The 19,250-nt window shown below is 41.1% G+C and overlaps 1 protein-coding gene across 2 annotated transcripts in view; it reads right to left on the bottom strand.

Moving 5' to 3' along the window:
* ABCC4 (ATP binding cassette subfamily C member 4 (PEL blood group)) overlaps positions 1–19,250 on the bottom strand; it is a 157,880-nt gene that overhangs the window by 22,362 nt on the left and 116,268 nt on the right. For both annotated transcript variants that reach the window (XM_075138376.1, XM_075138387.1), the window contains 4 exons: positions 16,675–16,830; positions 12,584–12,673; positions 11,938–12,110; positions 5,541–5,646 (listed from right to left, as the gene is read on the bottom strand). In XM_075138376.1, the coding sequence (XP_074994477.1) occupies positions 5,541–5,646; positions 11,938–12,110; positions 12,584–12,673; positions 16,675–16,830 (525 nt within the window). The remainder of the gene's footprint in view (positions 1–5,540; positions 5,647–11,937; positions 12,111–12,583; positions 12,674–16,674; positions 16,831–19,250) is intronic.

Raw genomic sequence — 19,250 nt, 5'->3', positions numbered from 1 at the left:
ATGAATGCTGTTTTTATTGTTAACGGAACTCATTAATAGTTAGTCTTCTAGAGTGATATTCTTTTTCTTCGCATTTTTAACACACGTTTTTCTTATTCTTCCAAAATTCTGCTATATTCCCACTAGGAGTTACATGCCTGAGTAAACCAAGTAATTAAAAGTATAACAAAAGCACACCTGCCATAACTCTGATAATTCTAAACATGCGATCATAGTTCTGATTTGTCTACAAATAGAATCAATAACTGAATAAGGATGTCAAGAAAACTGGTTTGTTAAGGGGTCACATGTCAGTTTCCTTCTTTTTTCTGTCCTATGCTTCTCACTCTCCTCTCTCCCCAAAAAATTACAGAAATCTGTAAGAAGATCAAAATTGAGCAATGTAAAAAGATGAAAAATATTTAAGAGTCACTAATGACTGCCGACTCAAAGGCACATCTTCTTGCAAATCTGTTCCTTAATACTCTAAAGAAGTCAAAGGCATTCAAAAAAGATTATATGAGACAATGTATGAACATAAATGGACTTTGAGGAAACTAGGAATCTTAATAGTGGCTAAACTGAAACAACATAAGGTTAAGAATAATGTACAGACTCTAAGAATGCAGTAGAGTAGCTATATAGTTGGTAACAATACTGAGCAGTTTGGGGAGAAGGGCAATTTCTATGCTTTGTTCCAATGATTTTTGGCAAAAAAGTAAATAAAACATCTAGTTTTCATTACAACTACATGATATTAAAGGTAAAACTAAGAAAACATCTTCGCGGAAAGAGCATTCTGTGCATAACATGTTAATGGTAGTTAATGAACCAAAACCCACAGAAATCCCTTTGGATAGCTAACAAACACACACAGCTATTAATTAGGTCACAGTTGTTTCCTCACAAATCTTTTGTTCACTTTAGTTGTAGAAAACACCAACATATCCATTAGACCTGTGGGGAGGTATTCACCAGTGAAGAAAATATTTATTTATTATATGTTAAATGCTTGCAATTATATGACTACTTATGGCAGTTCTGCTGGTTTCTCTCTTTGTAAGTAAACTATAATCACTCAGTTCACAATCTATTCTACTCCTTAGAACACCACTCACCTCAGTAGATCCAATTGTTCCCTTTTGTGTACTTCAGGCAACCATTGTAACTCAATCACAGATTTTAAAATGTTTTGAGCATCCAGTAAAAAAAACATGGAAAGAATTAACATGCTTCGTTTTCACAAAACAAAAGTTGAAGAAAGTATTTTTTTTAAGGTTACCACTGAGAGGTGAAGGGTAATTTCTGCTTGAAGCCCAGTTAAATTTGAGTTCCACTCACGAACACGGTTTACCCACTATGTCAGTTACTTCATTAACTGGCTGTGAAGAAAATGTTTGCAAAGGGCTCCTGTTCCTACTGCAGAAAATTGCAAAACTGCAGGCTGCACATCATTTCAAGGACACAAACCAGCCCGATTTCCTGAGAGCCGAGGGAAGACCAGTACCTTTATGAAAATAACCAGCCAGTATTTCCTAATTCCTATGTGTGTGCAGTGCACCGTGGGGCAGAGAAGATGGCAGAGAGGGTATTTCACAGTGGCACAGTGCTCTGTTGGGAACAAAGATGGCAGAGGCCGCCGGATTGGTAGTGCTTCGTCTTTTCTGTTTGAACCTTGCTTTAGAAAGCTGGCCATGTTCATTACCTCACCAGTCTAGTTCCACTTCTCCCACCACCACCCTTGCCCCAGGGCAGCTGCTGCCTCCTTACCTCCATGTCTCCTGCCCCAGAACCTCCACCACTTCCTCCTCACACATCCCGCACCACTAACTATTGTCACTGCCTCCCTCAGCCCACCGAGACTGAATTAATAAACCTGACCAAATGCAGCTGACTCTGTCCAGAGCCTCTTGGGTGTGTCTTCACAGGCTTCTAGCGCTGGCAGAGTTTATTTGCTCAGGTTTGCTGCTGCGCCTCACCTGCAATGGGTTCATGCCTCGCAGGTTGGAAACCACAGGGTCAGACAATGTAAGAAGTCTTTTCAGGTCATTACTTCTACAGTTTTATGAGTTGCCACAGTAACTAGGATAACTAGGTTAACTAGGATAACGACTTAAACCTCTGCCCACTTTTGGATCAAAATTAAGAAGAAAGAGTCATAGAATCATAGAATCACAGAATGGTTTGGGTTGGACGGGGCCTTAAAGATCATCTACTTCCAACCCCCCTGCCACGGGCAGGGACACCTTCCACTAGACCAGGTTGCTCAAAGCCCCATCCAACCTGGCCTTGAACACTTCCAGGGATGGGGCATCCACAACTTCTCTGGGCAACCTGTTCCAGTGCCTCACCACCCTCATAGTGAAGAATTTCTTCCTTATATCTAATCTAAATCTACCCCCTTTCAGTTTAAAGCCATTACCCTTTGTCCTATCACTACATGCCCTTGTAAAAAGTCCCTCTCCAGCTTTCTTGTAGGCCCCCTTCAGGTACTGGAAAGCTGCTATAAGGTCTCCCCGGAGCCTTCTCTTCTGCACGCTGAACAACTCCAACTCTCTCAGCCTGTCTTCATAGGAGAGGTGGCCCTCCATCTTCGTGGCCCTCCTCTGGACTTGCTCCAACAGGTCCATGTCCTTCTTATGTTGGGGGCCCCAGAGCTGAACACAGTACTCCAGGTGGGGGTCTCACGATAGCGGAGTAGAGGGGGAGAATCATCTCCCTCGTCCTGCCAGTCACACTTCTTTTGATGCAGCCCAGGATACAGTTGGCTTTCTGGGCTGCAAGCACACATTGCCGGGTCATGTTGAGCTTCTTATCAACCAATACCCCCAAGTCCTTCTCCTCAGGGCTGCTCTCAATCCATTCTCCGCCCAGCCTGTATTTGTGCTCGGGATTGCCCCGGCCCATCTGCAGGACCTTGCACTTGGCCTTGTTGAACTTCATGAGGTTTGCATGGGCCCACCTCTCAAGCTTGCCAAGGTCCCTCTGGATGGCATCCCTTCCCTCCAGCGTGTCGATCGCACCACACAGCTTGGTGTCGTCTGCAGTCTTGCTGAGGCTGCACTCAATCCCACTGTCCATGTCGCTGACAGAGATGTTAAACAGCGCCAGTCCCAACACCAACCCCTGAGGAATGCCACTCATCACTGGCCTCCACTTGGACATCGAGCCGTTGACCACAACTCTTTGAGTGCGACCATCCAGCCAATTCCTTATCCACCAAGTGGTCCATCCGTCAAATCCATGTCTCTCCAATTTAGAGATAAGAATGTCATGCGGGACAGTGTCAAATGCTTTGCACAAGTCCAGGTAGATGACCTCAGTTGCTGTTTCCTTATCCACCACTGCTGTAACCCCGTCATAGAAGGCCACCAAATTTGTCAGGCACGATTTGCCCTTAGTGAAGCCATGTTGGCTGTCACCAATCACCTCCTTATTTGCCATGTGCCTTAGCATAGTTTCCAGGAGGATCTGCTCCATGATCTTGCCAGGCACAGAGGTGAGACTGACTGGCCTGGAGTTCCCCGAGTCTTCCTTTTTTTCCCTTTTTAAAAATGGGGGTTATGTTTCCCCTTTTCTAGTCCATGGGAATTTCACCGGACTGCCACAACTTCTCAAATATGATGGATAGTGGCTTAGCAACTTCATCTGCCAGTTCCCTCAGGACCCACAGATGCATCTCATCAGGTCCCACGGACTTGCGCACCTTTAGGTTCCTTAGATGGCCTCGAACCTGATCTTCTGCTACAGTGGGCAGTTCTTCATTCTCCCAGTCCCCGCCTTTGCCTTCTGCGGCTTGGGCAGTGTGGCTTGAGCACTTGCTGGTGAAGACTGAGGCAAAAAAGTCGTTGAGTACCTCAGCCTTCTCCATATCCTGGGTAAGCAGGTCTCCCATTTCATTCCGGAGAGGGCCCACATTTTCCCTAGTCTTCCTTTTATCCCTGATGTACCTATAGAAGCTTTTCTCGTTGCCCTTGACATCCCTGGCCAGATTTAATTCTATCAAGGCTCTAGCTTTCCTAACCTGATCCCTGGCTGCTCAGACAATTTCTCTGTATTCCTCCCAGGCTACCTGTCCTTGCTTCCACCCTCTGTAGGCTTCCTTGTTGTGTTTGAGTGTGTCCAGGAGCTCCTTTTTCATCCATGCAGGCCGCCTGGTGTTTTTGCCTGACTTCCTCTTCGTTGGGATGCATGGCTCCTGAGCTTGGAGGAGGTGATCCTTGAATATTAAGCAGCTTTTTTGGGCCCCTCTTCCCTCCAGGGCTTTATCCCATGGCACCCTACCAAGCAGATCCCTGAAGAGGCCAAAGTCTGCTCTCCTGAAGTCCAGGGTAGTGAGCTTGCTGTGCGCTCTCCTTGATGCGCTAAGGATCTTGAACTCCACCATTTCATGGTCACTGCAGCCAAGGCTGCCCTTGAGCTTCACATTCCCCACCAGCCCCTCCTTGTTGGTGAGAACAAGGTCCAGCATAGCACCTCTCCTCATTGGCTCCTCTACCACTTGGAGAAGGAAGTTATCACCAACCCATTCCAGGAACCTCCCGGATTGCTTACGCCATGCCATGTTGTCCCTCCAACAGATATTGGGGTGGTTGGACTCCCCCCATGAGGACCAGGGCTTGTGAACATGAGGCTGCTCCTATCTGTCTATAGAGATCCTCAACCACTCGGTCTTCCTGGTCGGGTGGCCTGTAGCAGATCCCCACTATAATGTCACACCTGTCCCTGCCCTCCCTTTAATCCTGACCCATAAGCTCTTGATCAGCTCCTCATCCATCCCCAGGCGGGGCTCCATGCACTCCAGCTCGTCATTGACACAGAGGACGACACCCCCTCCTCGTCTCCCCTGCCCGCTCTTCTTAAAAAGCCTGTATCCTTTCATTCCAACATTCCAATCATAGGAGCCATCCCACCATGTCTCCGTGATGCCAATAAGATCATAGCCCTGCAGGCATGCGCACGTCTCTAACTTCTCTTGTTTATTCCCCATGCTACGTGTGTTTGCGTAGGGGCATTTGAGTTGGGCCCCCGATGAAGCTGACTTACTGGCTGGAGTGGCTGGAATTCCTTTGTGCTGCTCTTCAGGTGCTCTCCTGCTGACCTCCAGGTTCTGGGCATCTAGTGCTGGCACTGGCATCAAACTAGGATGGATTGAGGTTCCCCTCCCCTGGCAACTTTAGTTTAAAGCCCTCTTCACCAGCTTTGCAAGCCTATGACCGATGATGCTCTTCCCCTTCTCTGACAGATGGACCCCATCAGCCCCTGGTAGACCAGGTTTCTCAAAGCGAGTCCCATGGTCTAAGTAGCCGAACACCTGGCTATGGCCCCCAGGGGTTACTGGTTACTGTTCCCATAACCATCTGTTCATTTGCCGGATTTGACTGGCCCTTTCAAACACCTTCCCTTTGACCAGGAGGATTGATGAAAAAAGTACCTGTGCTCCAGAGCCCCTTACTGCCGCTCCCAGGGCTCTGTAATCCTTCTTGATACTCCTGTGCCAATAACATTATTCTTCAGGGGAAAAAAAAAAAAGAAGAATTTCAAGCAGTTAACTGTCTTACCATAATCCTGTCACTGTCAATAATGGTATTCAAGCGGTGTGCAATGGTCAGCACTGTGCAGTGAGCAAACTTTTCACGGATCGTCTTTTGAATGAACTCATCTGTTCTGAAACACAGCAAGAGCAATGCAGACAAAAATAAGATATTTGCATGGGTAACTGAATGGCAGGTAGGTTTTATGACTTCATCAAACATGACTGTATAGCAGGAAATATGCTTATGAAGTCATTACAGTGCTTCTTCCTCTCATTATATTAGATGACTTGGAGGCATATCATGAAACATACTCCAAAATCTATCCCCTAATACTTGAGGAGAAAAGAGTTTCTTCTTGCAAGTAGAGCAATAGGTTTCATTTCAGGAAACTAATTTCTCAGGCTTTGATTACAGAAAGGAAAATTCTGTAGAGTTAGATATTCCTACAGATTTCTACACCAAAAAAAAGTCATTGTTATTTTCTTTCAAGCTTTAGTTTGTGCAAGTAGTGAAGAAAAGTTGGTGAAAGTAAATATCCTTCAGTGCAAAACAACTGAAGAACAAACACAAGACAGCCTACAACTAAGGTTCTTGATTTCAACTGCAAAAGGGGATTAAATAAAGGAGGTAGTTGGTAAACTAAACTAGGACTGGAGTAGCTCAAGAACATGAATACAGAAAAAGGAAAACTTAGCATATTCTGTAAATCAAAAGTGTTAATTGGAATGCACAACCCAAGGAAAGGCATAAAAGCCTTCAAATTAAGAGCCTCAACCTATTATATGAATTAACCACCTAAGAAAAGGATATCAGGAGGAAATCATAAGACTTGTAAAGAATGAAAGTGAAGCTACAGCACAGACACTGAAGCACAGGGTCAAAGTGATAACTGTCACAAATAAAGCTGAGAACCGTGAAAAGGAAATGAAATTATACCGAAAGATACATAAGACACTAAAATGTTCTTTAGCTGTATAAACAAGCATTAAGGCAAAAGAGGTGCAATGCTCATAAAACTGGAGATTATTCAAGTAAATAACTGTACAAGAGAAGCATTGACACCACCTAACTTAGAGCATACCAGTCAGGCTTAAATGTGGAAATCTATATAGTCCTCTCTTTAGTCAATGAAAGGGGAAAGGCATGGCTGGAAGGTGAATCCGAGCACCTGAATTAGGCAGCCATCAGGTGATGAATGCCCTCTAGAGGCACCTGACAGCCCACATTGCACAAGAAGCCTTGGCTTCCAACCTGGGCACAAAGCCAGGCTATGTGAATACTCACATATTACCCATCAGCCTTCAAAAAAACGATGAGTGGCGAAAATGGAGTAAAAGGTACAGAAACTAAAACTCTCATCCAAGAAGGAAGACACAAAGAACTCAAAATATACCGGGGTTAGTTGGACCAAGAAAGCTCCAGCCTAGAAGTCAGGCCCTTGAAGGCATGGGTCTCATTTCCAGGATTTCTATTAAAACATGAAATTGTACTTCTACATATAATGGAGAATAATAAATGCTGTAGATAGGGTTAAAACAAGAAAAAGGAAGTATCTGGATAAACTGGTATATTTAGGCAGCCATCTTGACTTCAACCAGTTGCTTGCAAAGCCTTAATTCTTCAAATTGTTAGAAGTAACTGGAAAATCAAATAAAATACAACAAAGATTCCTGCAACACATGTCTTCTTCTGACAAACTATTATTTTTTAGACAGAAGTAGTACTCTACATTGAATCTGTCTGCACATGATAAATATTCGGTATCACTTTATAAATGAAGCAAAAAGAATTGTTCTGACGCGACCATGTCAGGAGGCACTAACAATAAAAAGTGGACAAAGACAACTTTGGAAGAACAGGATGACTTAGAGGAATGGAATAACCATTAAGCTTCCACAGTAGAAAGCACAAGCTCATGCTCTGAAGGACTGAACATAACTTCGGATACTAAGTTTAAGAACCAGCATGACAAAGGAATAGACAGATCCCTGCTGATGACAGGACGAATCATCAGAGAGAAGGAAGACATAAACAGTTAAGTAAGAGTTCCGATGCATGCTGACTGTCACCTTCATCTGGGGACAGAAACATTTAAGCTCTGTCATGAGCTTAAGAGAACCAGGTTCTGGGCCGCAGTCTGAGAAGGCTTGGTCCTTCTGCTCCTACTTCCTAAAAGAAGCTAAAGAACATGGTGGGAAGCAGGTGTTCCTCAACTCCTGCTTTTGAACCAAGGCCAGTACGCAATCAAGGAAAGAGACGGGAGGGGAAGTCAGGACAGAGCCAGGCTCTTTAGCCCTGTGTGTTAACAGTCTCCTTAAGAAAAGGAAGTTGTTCACCATTAATGCCCAACATCACAACAATACCAGCGTTTTCACCCCAGTGTTAATGCCTGTATCTTTTTTTGCTATCTTCTCAGCAATGCCTCAATGACCTGACTACTCTTACTATCAAAAGAAAAAAAACAGGGCCATAAATGAAAACACTCAGTAGGGAAGAGGCTTATATAGACAGTGGGATGTGTTCTCTGCAATGGTTAGAGATAGCGAAACAGAAACAAACAGTTCAGTACTCCCTAGAATAACGTAAAGAAAGCCTTTTTCTTTCCTTATAGTCAAGCTGAAGGTGAGGTTTCCTGCAGAGCCACTAAGAAGAACAGAGAATCATAGCTTGCTCAGGAATTTTGAAAACAAGGTTTTAAAGGGCTCAAAATGATTTGTAACTCTCAGGTTATTCCTACTGTTATCTGAGAAGAATGCCTCATCCTTGAACATCCCTGTCCTCTGCATTCATTATATCTTCCTTTATTACATGCATTCCTTACAGCACCACCTCTTCCTACATTTACAATAGAAACCATTTCTCATTCTTAGATAGATACTATCAAACTATTATCTTAAACAGGTATTTCTTGAATACAAGCTTATCCCTAATGAGAAACTGCTGGTCATACTGTGGGTGTGACAAATGTTCTAAAATGAGACTACAAAGTAATCAGAAACAGACCTAATAGCTCCACCTTCAAATATCACAGAATGAAATCTCATGCAGCCATGTCCACTGATAGGGACTTGACCAGATTCTCTCTAAGGTTCACAGTAGCTCTTGGAGTACAATTTTTGGGGTGGCAGGCAGAAGCATCATCAGTAACCTCCAGAAGAATCTTGGGAAGAAGGTAGGAAAGGCAAGAAAATAAAAAAGACTATGAAAAGATCTGTGTACAGAATTACATGCTGACAGAGTGCAGAGACTATACCACATGCCAATTAGAGCCATCTATCCTCTAGAAAAGTGCCAAAGGAAGCAGCACTTCTGCCCTTTTTTCAGTGGCACCCACCCACAATGAGAAAGTCGCCAGGCAGGTGCCGACTGATTCCATCACCCACCTCAGTGGATCAAACCCCATCATCTTTCAGGCACATTAGAAACCAAAGACGCAACCTGAATACCAAACCAGGGCTGATGGATGACAAAAGCCCAACCCTAATCTGATTATATGAAAATGGGAACCACGATACTCTCCATTCACAAGGAACAGTACAATAAGAAAACACAAAATGGTGGTATAGCTGTCCCACTGGCACTGCGGGTTGAGGATCTAACACCAAGTTTCACAGCAAGCCAAGATCTGGTGCAACCTGAATTAGTTGACTGTGTAAAAAAAAAACAAAACCAACTATCTAAAGAGCAAGAATAAAAACGACCTGAATGAGCAGCAACAAAGCTGCTGAAAGGAACACTGGATAAGTCATTATCTTCAGTCTAATGTCCTCCTGGGATTGTCCTGAGAGCGTATCTCACACTACACAATTCCTGAGTGGCTTTGGATAATTTCTCCAAAAGAGATAGCAGATAGATATAACGAAAGGTTAAACCTTACAAGGTTAAGCCGGCTACTGAACTGAACTATAAGCAATGCTGTTTTTACCAGACTCAATGAACAACCAATGTAAAAATGTGGCAGTAGGCTGGTCCCAAAAAGTTTTCTCCTCTATAATCAGTAAGAATACAAGTTAATGCATAATACTGTAGTCAGTGTGCAGAAAGCTTAGTAAGCTCAACCTACTCGATATTTTAAAAAAGTCTCAGTTACTAAGGATTTTGTTTCAATATATCACCAAAGTGACTACAGAAAGATTTTCAGCTCTTCCGCTCCAGATTTCATACAACTTTCCAGAACGGTTCAACTGCTATAAAATGATTCCATTCGTTGGAGTAAGAATGCCAGCGTCAGGACCAAGATGATAAAATCAAATTAAACATCTGTCAGTCATCATGTAAAACATGCAAGCAGTCTGACTTAGGGCAACCCTTCTTTACGGCAAGCTCCTCCTCTCCCTCACGACAGCGCTGACACCCCTGCAGCATGCAGAGCAGCTGGCAGCAATAAGGAGCAAGGGGAATAATAAGGGTACATATGGAAGATGTAGGAAGGAGGGAGAAAGGTGCACTCCAAACTCCTTCCCTTCAGTCCTTTGCTCAGCTTCACTCAGCAGCAGACAAGAATGGCCTAGCTGAGCTGGAGAAACACGGTGGGGAGTCCCTCAGCCCTGGGGAAGGCACACTGCGCGCCTCTCACCCCGCCGTTGCATCCACTGCCTCATGCCACCTCACCCTGCCTTCTCCTCCTCCCACTCCCAAGCCCTGCCTCCTCACATTTGCTTCCAGGTTGAACTGGAGCAGGGGCACGGTTGCAGCAGTGGTTGAGGCAAGGAGATCAAGAGCCAGAAAAACAAAAAAAGAAATAATATCTTCAGAGCCGGCGGCAGCTCCCCACGGTTTCCTATCCCAGGTGCTTGATGCGATGTGTGCTTGCCGCCAGGCTAGAGACAAGGATGCCAGGTATGGGGGCTGTGCATCAGAAGAAGAGGAGGTTTTCCTTACATGCCAAAAATGCCTCCTTAACTGCTCAGTTAAGCAACCCACATCAGCATTTCCTGATGAGCGTCCTATCAGATTGCACAGCTGAAAAATACTCGGCTCTAGTTATAGCAACACATTAAGGAAAAGGTAATAATGACTGTAATGCAAACTGAATTCAAAGAAGAAGTTCCAAGTTATTATTTGTATTGTTATGCCTAGAGTTGATACAAACAAACATTTACCTTATTATAATATATATTGCAGCACACATTAATCAAGATCAATTATATGGATAGTGTAAGTTGAGAACACACACATGTGAGATGCCAAAATAGGGAGGATGAGTAAGATGGTATTAAATTTCCAGCTACGATTAATCATAGTTCATCTATCAGAGCTCAGCCAAAAATAAACTAATAATCAAAAAAGAAAAAAAAAAAAAGAAAAAAAAAGAGAACCTCTGGGAAGGGAATGCACTTCTCTAAAGGTTTTAGAAATACACTGGCAGCTGAACTGCAAAGCTACCCTAGTGGCACCACTTCTCCCCCAAGAAGATGTTATAAAAATGAGTCACGCCCAGATGACATAGAAAATCCTTAATGCATCTGTTTGAGGGACTTGCTGTGTTATTGTCCTCTTTGGACTTTGAGTTCTCCCTCAAGCCATAGTTTGTTGGAACTATATATTCAGCTCAGACTAATTGATGCAGTACGTTTGCAGTATTGTTTCCAAAATATTTCCACCAGCGTTTCAAATGTTTCAAAAATTAACAGTGGGGGTACTTAGCTATTGGAACAATTTAACAAGGGTTGTCATTGAATTTTTTTTCTATTGAGGTTGGATGTTCTTCTAGAAGTACACTCTAGTTCAAACAGGAATGAATTCAGGAAAGTTCTGCCGGCCTAAGTTATACAAGACAAAATAATGAATGATAAATGAGTCCTTCCTGTAGCTTTAAACATCTCCAAATCTGTTTTGCAATTCCTGTGATGTTTAGGACAGCTTACCTTCCCCCCGACCCCTATTTTATCTGTAACTTATTACACCGGCATCTGAGCCATCTGAAGGGATAGCTCATAATCAGAAGTATCCAGTTTTGCATATAGCCATTTTTCACCTTTCTAGCTTTGGATTTTTTTGGGGGGAGATTAGTTAATTTTATTAATTTTTATGTATTTATTGCCAAGAGACATTTCTTCCAGAAATCAACAGAACTCAACTTGTTTCATGGCTATTCTGATGTTACTGATGTGCATTTCCAAGGAGGTTCTTGTCTTCTTGTCTATGGCTGCAGCACAAATAAACTTTTAATATTAATTTCCCTACTCTATGGAATGCACTGAAATTCAGGATATTTTGAGCGCTTAGTTTATATCAACTGCTCTGAAGCCAAAGCTCAACCGCCCCATTTTGAATAGACAATTATAATGCTATCATCAAAAACATAAAATAGCAATACAAACTACAAGAAATACAAAGCATTTAAGTTCATCTCTGCAGTACAAATGATCATATTAGAAGAAAAAACAGCTCATCTCAACATGACAGGTTTTGTTTTTACCTTGGGTCCACATTTGCTGTTGCTTCATCAATGATAAGGATCCGATTTTTTTTTAGAACTGCTCTGGCAAGACACACCAGCTGTCTCTGACCAACGCTAAAATTAGCCCCAGATTCTGCCAGCTGCGTCTCCATTTTATTAGGTAGATCTTCCACAACCTCCTTCAGTTGCACCTGTTGACATGTCAACATATTGTAGGATGAGTAACTCTCTTAAATCAGCTACTGTGTATCTGATGACACAACAATAAGTATGCAAGGTCTACCTTTTATATTCTGACACAAAATGAGTAAGTGCCAAGTTGGATTACACAGTGTGTCAGTTATTAGGATTCTAAAAACATTAAAGCACATTGTTAAGAATCTATTAATGTTCATTAAAACTAAGATATGAATCAAAAGGTAACCAAAGCATCATCCCAAAGGATAATTTTTTCATAAAAGACTTATATAACAATATACATGTCTACACACACATGCACGAACACACACATATACAAACGCGCATGCAACGGTCTACCTCTTTCCATCAACAGCTATGCTCTTATCAAACCTGATGAAAACATCTAAAACCTAACGCACACAAGCACTGTAGTGTTATTTGGCTTGTAAATATCACATGTACATTATTAGATTTAATAAGTCACCTCTTCCAAGGCATTCCACAGCTCTTCATCGGTGTATTCATTGAAAGGATCTAAGTTTTTCCTCATAGTTCCAGTGAATAAAACAGGCTCCTAAAACCCAGTAAAATTAGCATTCCATTATAAACACAGGTTTTATATTGCAATAGGTAATTTAATAATAATCAGAACTAACCTATATCAACAATAGCACAGAAATATCCAACAACAAGCTATCTTTTATGAAATGCAAAGGAGTATTTCACAACAGCATGCTTAAGGGGGGCGGGGGGGTGGCAAGTGTTCAACCAGTCTGTATGAAGGTAATTTACCAAACAGGACAGGTCTGTTTGCAAATTGCTGTACACAGTTATGTCGGTACTCAAATGGGCATTTACATGCCATTGTTTTGATGCCACAAGCTATACATGATTGCATGAAATCATTGCTATCCTCCTGCTATTGTTAATGAAAACCAGCAACCACCACTGTCAATGCGCTCACACTCCTAAATTACGTTTGGGCAGTTTTGAAAATTTGTTTTTGAAGTACATAAACCAGAGAGGAATCAAAGAGCTCACAATGCCTTTCTGGTTTTCGTTCTCTATTTGGTTGTAGGATTTTTTTTCATTTCATATCATAAAAGCCCTTCAATTTTACCACCAGAGCCTAAGAGGAACAGCTTTCACCATTTCAACACAGTGTTTAAACCTATACACATAGAAGTTAATCTATACTGCCACAGCATCAAAGCAAACCTGGAACTGGAGCACTGCTAGGCAAAGCTCTAACTCAAAATACACCAGGGAGTCAAATCAGAACCTTCCCCCGTTCAGGTACCAATGTAGTCGAAGCAAGTTTTGTTCTACTTCAGTTCCCAGTCAGACCAATAACAGATCATTAATCAAACTGGCACAAATCAATTCACACTGGAAAATGTAGTGTTTGAGAAGCGGGAAGATGACTTTTGGTCCAGAACTCCTTAAGCAACAGATCAGTACTCACTAATGTGAGTTGCCAGACCTGAGAGTCATGCACTGACACGACTTTAGGACTAAACTCCTCTTAATACCACACAAAGACAACAACAACAAGTCAAAAGCTGTAATAGTGCTAATCATAAATGGAGACCATTCATCATGTTGTCAGTCTTCTTTAAACTGGAGAAACCTTATGCAAAACGTTTTCTTTTTTTCTCCCCTAGGAAATAAAGTGTAACTTACATTGGATAACTTCAGCTTACTCCGAGATTAACCTCTGTCATGACTCATGCCCCATCTAACCCTAGTGATGCCCAGCTCCAAAGGGCTGCAGCAAATCAGAACAGAATTTAGACCTTAACCCTTTTTTTGTGTCTTCATTTCTAAACCACTCTAAGCGGTATAAAAGGATTAACAAAAACAGAACACGCCACAAGCAATGTAAAAGAACGTATGCATTTCTTGACATAACGTGCCAATTATTTGAAAGTATCTGTTGCATTAGCAACATGTCACTAAAAACCTGTTGAATGAACAAAAGGATTAAAAAAACCACATTAACAGGTTAAAGAATATTTTTCTTCAAAAACACCTAGAAAGTAATTTGTTTAACAGTACATATTTTAATACACCATTTGGTGTGTTTTGAAGGTATTGTTACATTTATTTTCCTTTTCCATTCATTTTTATAGGTTGGCAAAATAAGAGGCTGAATTTATAAAGTGTTCGTAACTATTATGAAAGTCCTAACAACAGACACGTACTGCAACAGAAGATAAGGATATTTTTTAATTATCATTTCTGACACAGATTATTATTTAAAATAGACTGGTTTATGAGAGGAAAGTAATAAGACAAACCTGTAAATAATTGTTGTAAAAATGCTTGCAGTCAAGGAGGCAGACAACATTTGCATAGAAAAGATTTACAAACACAACCTCCACACAGCTCCATCCAAGCAAGCAATTAGAAGCCTAAGCACATTTTTATTTCTCCAGGTAGGTATTTAAACTTACATATAAGAAAACTTCAGTCTTGCCTCATCACTCTCTAGGAATGGTTCTGTTTAGCATGTTTTACGCTATAATTTTAATAAGCATCTATCCCTCTGGTTTCTTAGCTTCCCACATAATTATGAAGATATTTGCTGCAAAATAACTACCTGATGTTACATTACTATTTCTATTATTGACACTACTATTAACGCAGTTCAAGACAATGCCTATTACTCAGTTTACTATAGTGTAAACCTTATTCCAAACCATCCTCCTCTTCTTACTACCACCACTTCATAGTTTTTAGTGGAAACACGTCTTCCCTTAGGTGGAAAAGAAATCCTATTTGCTAGCCTTTGGACACTTAAAACCCTTTGGGACCATGATGAAAACCCTATCATAGGAACTTGATAAAAGTCACAGAATTCAACTGGATTAAAATAGTTTTACAACCATGTCAATAGACCAATGTATGAAAAAAACACATGTATAATTAAATGCAGTGAACTTTGAGCATCTGCATCACTCAACGTATAGAAACTGTACTTGAACAGCAGTTTTCCTGTCTCAGTATATTCTATTTTATTCAACTGGGTTGAATTCTTCCAAACGTAGAAATCACCTGCAATAGCTACAGGCAAGGCTTTCAAAAAGTTGTAGACCTTGAATGAACTGATGATCATCTACTTTCAGGAGAAAAGAATGCTGCACACAAACAAAAAAATAGAACTTAAATCCACATAAAGGCCTCTTTACACACAAAAGATGACTAGTTCCAGTGAGTACCTCCGCTGTGCAATAACAAAGCCTTCAGTATGTAGAAAGAAAAGACATCCTGCATTAGGCAACAATCCAATTGCTGGGGGAGTACCTCTTTTTTTTTGGTTTTTTTTTTGATAATAGCGTACCTGCTTCTTTTCTCTGACTCCTATTCTTGGGAAAGGAAAAAAAAAAGCAGGTAATCAAGAGAGGCTTAGAACCACTGTTCATTACCATTTTTATCAGATTTTCAATTTAAAGAAAGTAATACACACTGAATGCCATCCTGCCAACAGGCTAGCAAACATTCACATACAAAGATGGTGTAAGGATTCCAAATACAGCTTCTGTAATAAAATACAGAGATCTGAGAATTAAAGCTAAACATAGCAAACAAATTCCTCTGGTTTCCAGCTTACTGTTCTATCTACCTGCTAGAACATCCCAGACAAATTATTTGCCAAAAACATGATATTGCATTTGCAGCATATGAGCTTTTCCCTCTTCCTCCCTCTCCAGTGGAGAGCAAGTGATCATGGAAGAGATCAAAGCTCTCATGAAACATGGTAACCTGCACAGGCTCTGCCTTCAGGAAGTTTTGGGGTTACACATAACCCTTCTCTGATTCAACGTCTCATTTGAAAGTAAGACCTTAGAAGAGAAGACCTGTGACTTACTGAACTTCTTGGAACATCCTTTCTTCTGCTGCAGCACCAGAGATGAGGCTATACCCAACACCATTTTAGTTTTTTTCCTGCATTGCAGCCTTTCCTGCATTCAGCTTCTAAAGCTCACCAATTTTTTGTCTATGCATCATAACGACCCACTCTTTTGTCCATTCCTCTGCTCTCCTCCTGTCCAACCTTCTCCAAATAGTGGAGAGGCTGGTAGCTCATTTCTAGTTGGCACGTTTGCTCTTTCTAGATCTAGCCTCAGCCAGTTTGTACAGGGGTGACTAGAGAGGTGAAAGTGGTCCCTCAAAGTCCCTTACTAAGGAAGCTTCAGGCAACGCATGAGGCAGGAATTGCTGCCAACGCATCAAGTGACTTCAGAGAACTGCTGAAGCTTGGTATATTCCTGTCAGATTTTCTCTGCTCTTTCCCAGACTATAGGAGGACAGCATACTGCTAACACCTACTCACAAGTACTCCAGAGGGATAGATAGGAGACAAAACTAGGAAGAAAACGCTCCAGTCCCCAAAGCTGATTCTGTTTATCTTAAAATAATCAAGTCCTTGTAAGTCAAGTAAGAATAACGCCTCGCTAAACTTTCTATGTCTACTGCATACAGGGGTGCAGGGGGAACGTATCCCTGCAAAGCATTTTAAATACTACAGCATTACATTGAAAATGTTTATAGCAGACCAAGTCAATCTCTTACCTGAGGTATAATTGAAATTTTCTTTCGCAAGTCATGGAGCCCTAGCTCTGATGTCAAGTACTTATCAATCCAAATTCTTCCTTCGGGTTCCGCCAAGCGAAAGAGGGCTGCTATCAGAGAGCTTTTCCCAGCTCCGGTTCTTCCCACTATTCCAACCTACAGAGCAAGCCAAGCTTGTACAATTAAACCGTAAGCTTTTCAGGATAAATTAATATGTCAAGCAACAGTTTTACAACATCACAGGATTTATAGTAGAACAAACACGAAATAAAACTTCTTTATAATTAACAGTTTTTCGAGAGGAAAAAACCTCCCCCCAAATCAGTTTCGATTCAGGTGACATTTGGATACCCAACAATTTCTTGAATCATATGCAAAGGTGAAAGATTTTCCCTTAATGTGTGCTGTTTTGTTGTGTAAACAAGATAAAGTGGCTTGGTGTATAGAGTAATGTGATTGAAGGCTGCTAATTTTTATACTAAACCTGGTTTGCTGGGTGATGTTAGGCAAATCATTTCAGGCATGCACCTACTTCTCAATCCAAAAAAGGACTCCCATAAAGCACTGTATGAGCAGTATTCCCATTTTAAATAATTAAGACTGATTTTGGTTAGCATGGTTAAGGTGAAGTACCTCAAAGTAGTCAAAGTAGCCAAAATAAAGCCAAAACTAGCAGGATTATAAACTGTATTCATGCTTCAGCCAGCTCCAACAGAGAGGACACAAGTATTGAAACTACAAGGCCATGTAAGCAAGCTGCAATTCCTTTCCAAACAGGAGAAACAATGAATAATAAAATCACAGTGATTCAGGCTTCTATATGTTCCCAAATAAAAATCAGAAGCTGTATACAATGTGAAAAAATAATGCTTTCAGAAAAAAGAGGTAAAGAAAACGCAAAATATGGGAGTGCTAAGTTTAGTGACAAGGAGTTAAGACCTACAAATATTTCATATGAAACCAACAGTTGGGAGAAAGTAGGCCCACTAATAAATGAGAGGAGACATATAATTAGTGGTGATTAAATACTACCTTGAACAGCAAACTCTTTTTTTTTTAATATGTTGTCTTCAGGTAAAGGATTCTTAGAGAAAACAATGTACAGTAATCAATTATACCAGAGAAGGTGATGGGAGTAACCCTCTACACAGATCTGATCTGGCAGGATTTGTTATTTCCTGCACTCAGTTCTAATCGCTACATTTCCAGAAAGAAATCAACACACTGGAAAGAGTTCAGAGAAGTGCAACATAAAATTAATATAGGTTGGAGATACTGATTTGATGAGGAAGGATTTCTGAGGATTAAACATGTACAATATAGCCTGACAAAGTGATTGGGGTGCAGAAGGGAGGAAGAAACATGAAAACCTTCACGAGTATACGTACAGACACCAGAGGGCAATTACCCACTGCCTGAGACTCAGATGTATGCAGTAATGACTGCTGGAATGAAATTAAGCACAGGAAACATTACATCGAAGAGCAAGGAGAAACTTTCTAACAGTCAGAGACACTAAGCTCAGACAAAGCAGCAGTGCCCACATTTGATCAAAAATACACAAAACACTAAAAAAGTATACTGCAAGGAGCAACTTACGCTGCATAATCTAAAAGGTATTTTCTACTTCTGTCTTCCGATTCAACAATTTCATCCAACAATTCATTATTGTACTACTGTATATAAACTAATTAACATTTATACAGCACTTATTATTAAAGATACAGCCTAATTTAAGCAAATCTGTTACAATAAATGATAAAATGCCTAGTATTCTAAATTATATCAGTGAAACAAAGGAAGAATAGTTCTGAATAGTTACACTATAGCTCGGAAAGAAAATGCTAAATGGAGAACACAGACACCCAGAGTTGTGAAAACAGAAGTTCAATTGTTTCTCTGTAAATGTCAGTGATATAAAGTATTGTAGTGAGGATATAAAGAAAAAACATTAAAAATACATTGATACTTAAAATAAAAATGCAGCTGCTCTGCATATTGTCAAAATCCCACTTTCAGCTTGGCATCAAATGAAAGGACTATGCTCTTCAGTATTTAGAGGAATCTATTTGTATTTTTGGTCTGACTGACTACAGGCTGCTGAAAATTGACATGAATTTGAAACAGCTCTCAGTACACACATCTATTTATTTTTTAATACATTGTTTTCTTCAGAGGCCCACGTTCATAGCCAGTGCAAATACAGCAATGGTCTGCAAATGGAAGTCCCAGCCACCTAACAGGAATCACACGGCCAGGATTTTGCCGCCCGATGTAAGCCATGTGCATACACAGGAGTACACCTGCTACGCTGGGCTCATCGTTACTCAAGCGTCACTCGTACTTCAAAGTCGAGCTGCACAAAAAACGAGAGTGAGATTTACAGCATGTCAGCTACTCCACTGAAACTGCCCATGTCTTTGTTATCCCTCAGGCAACCTCCCTTCCGTGCTACGCTGTGAGAGTATTTACGCGAACAGCTGCCATGCCATAAATCTAGACCCTCACCCTCCTAACTTTTTCATGTACCCATACCCTCAGACTTAGGATCTGTCAGGACAAGGTGCATTTAACAA

This window comes from Calonectris borealis, chromosome 1 (genome assembly GCF_964195595.1).
Source record: "Calonectris borealis chromosome 1, bCalBor7.hap1.2, whole genome shotgun sequence".
NCBI classification, from domain to species: domain Eukaryota; kingdom Metazoa; phylum Chordata; class Aves; order Procellariiformes; family Procellariidae; genus Calonectris; species Calonectris borealis.
The sequence above is the reverse complement of the archived record's forward strand: the minus strand, read 5'-3'. Positions and strand labels throughout refer to the sequence as shown.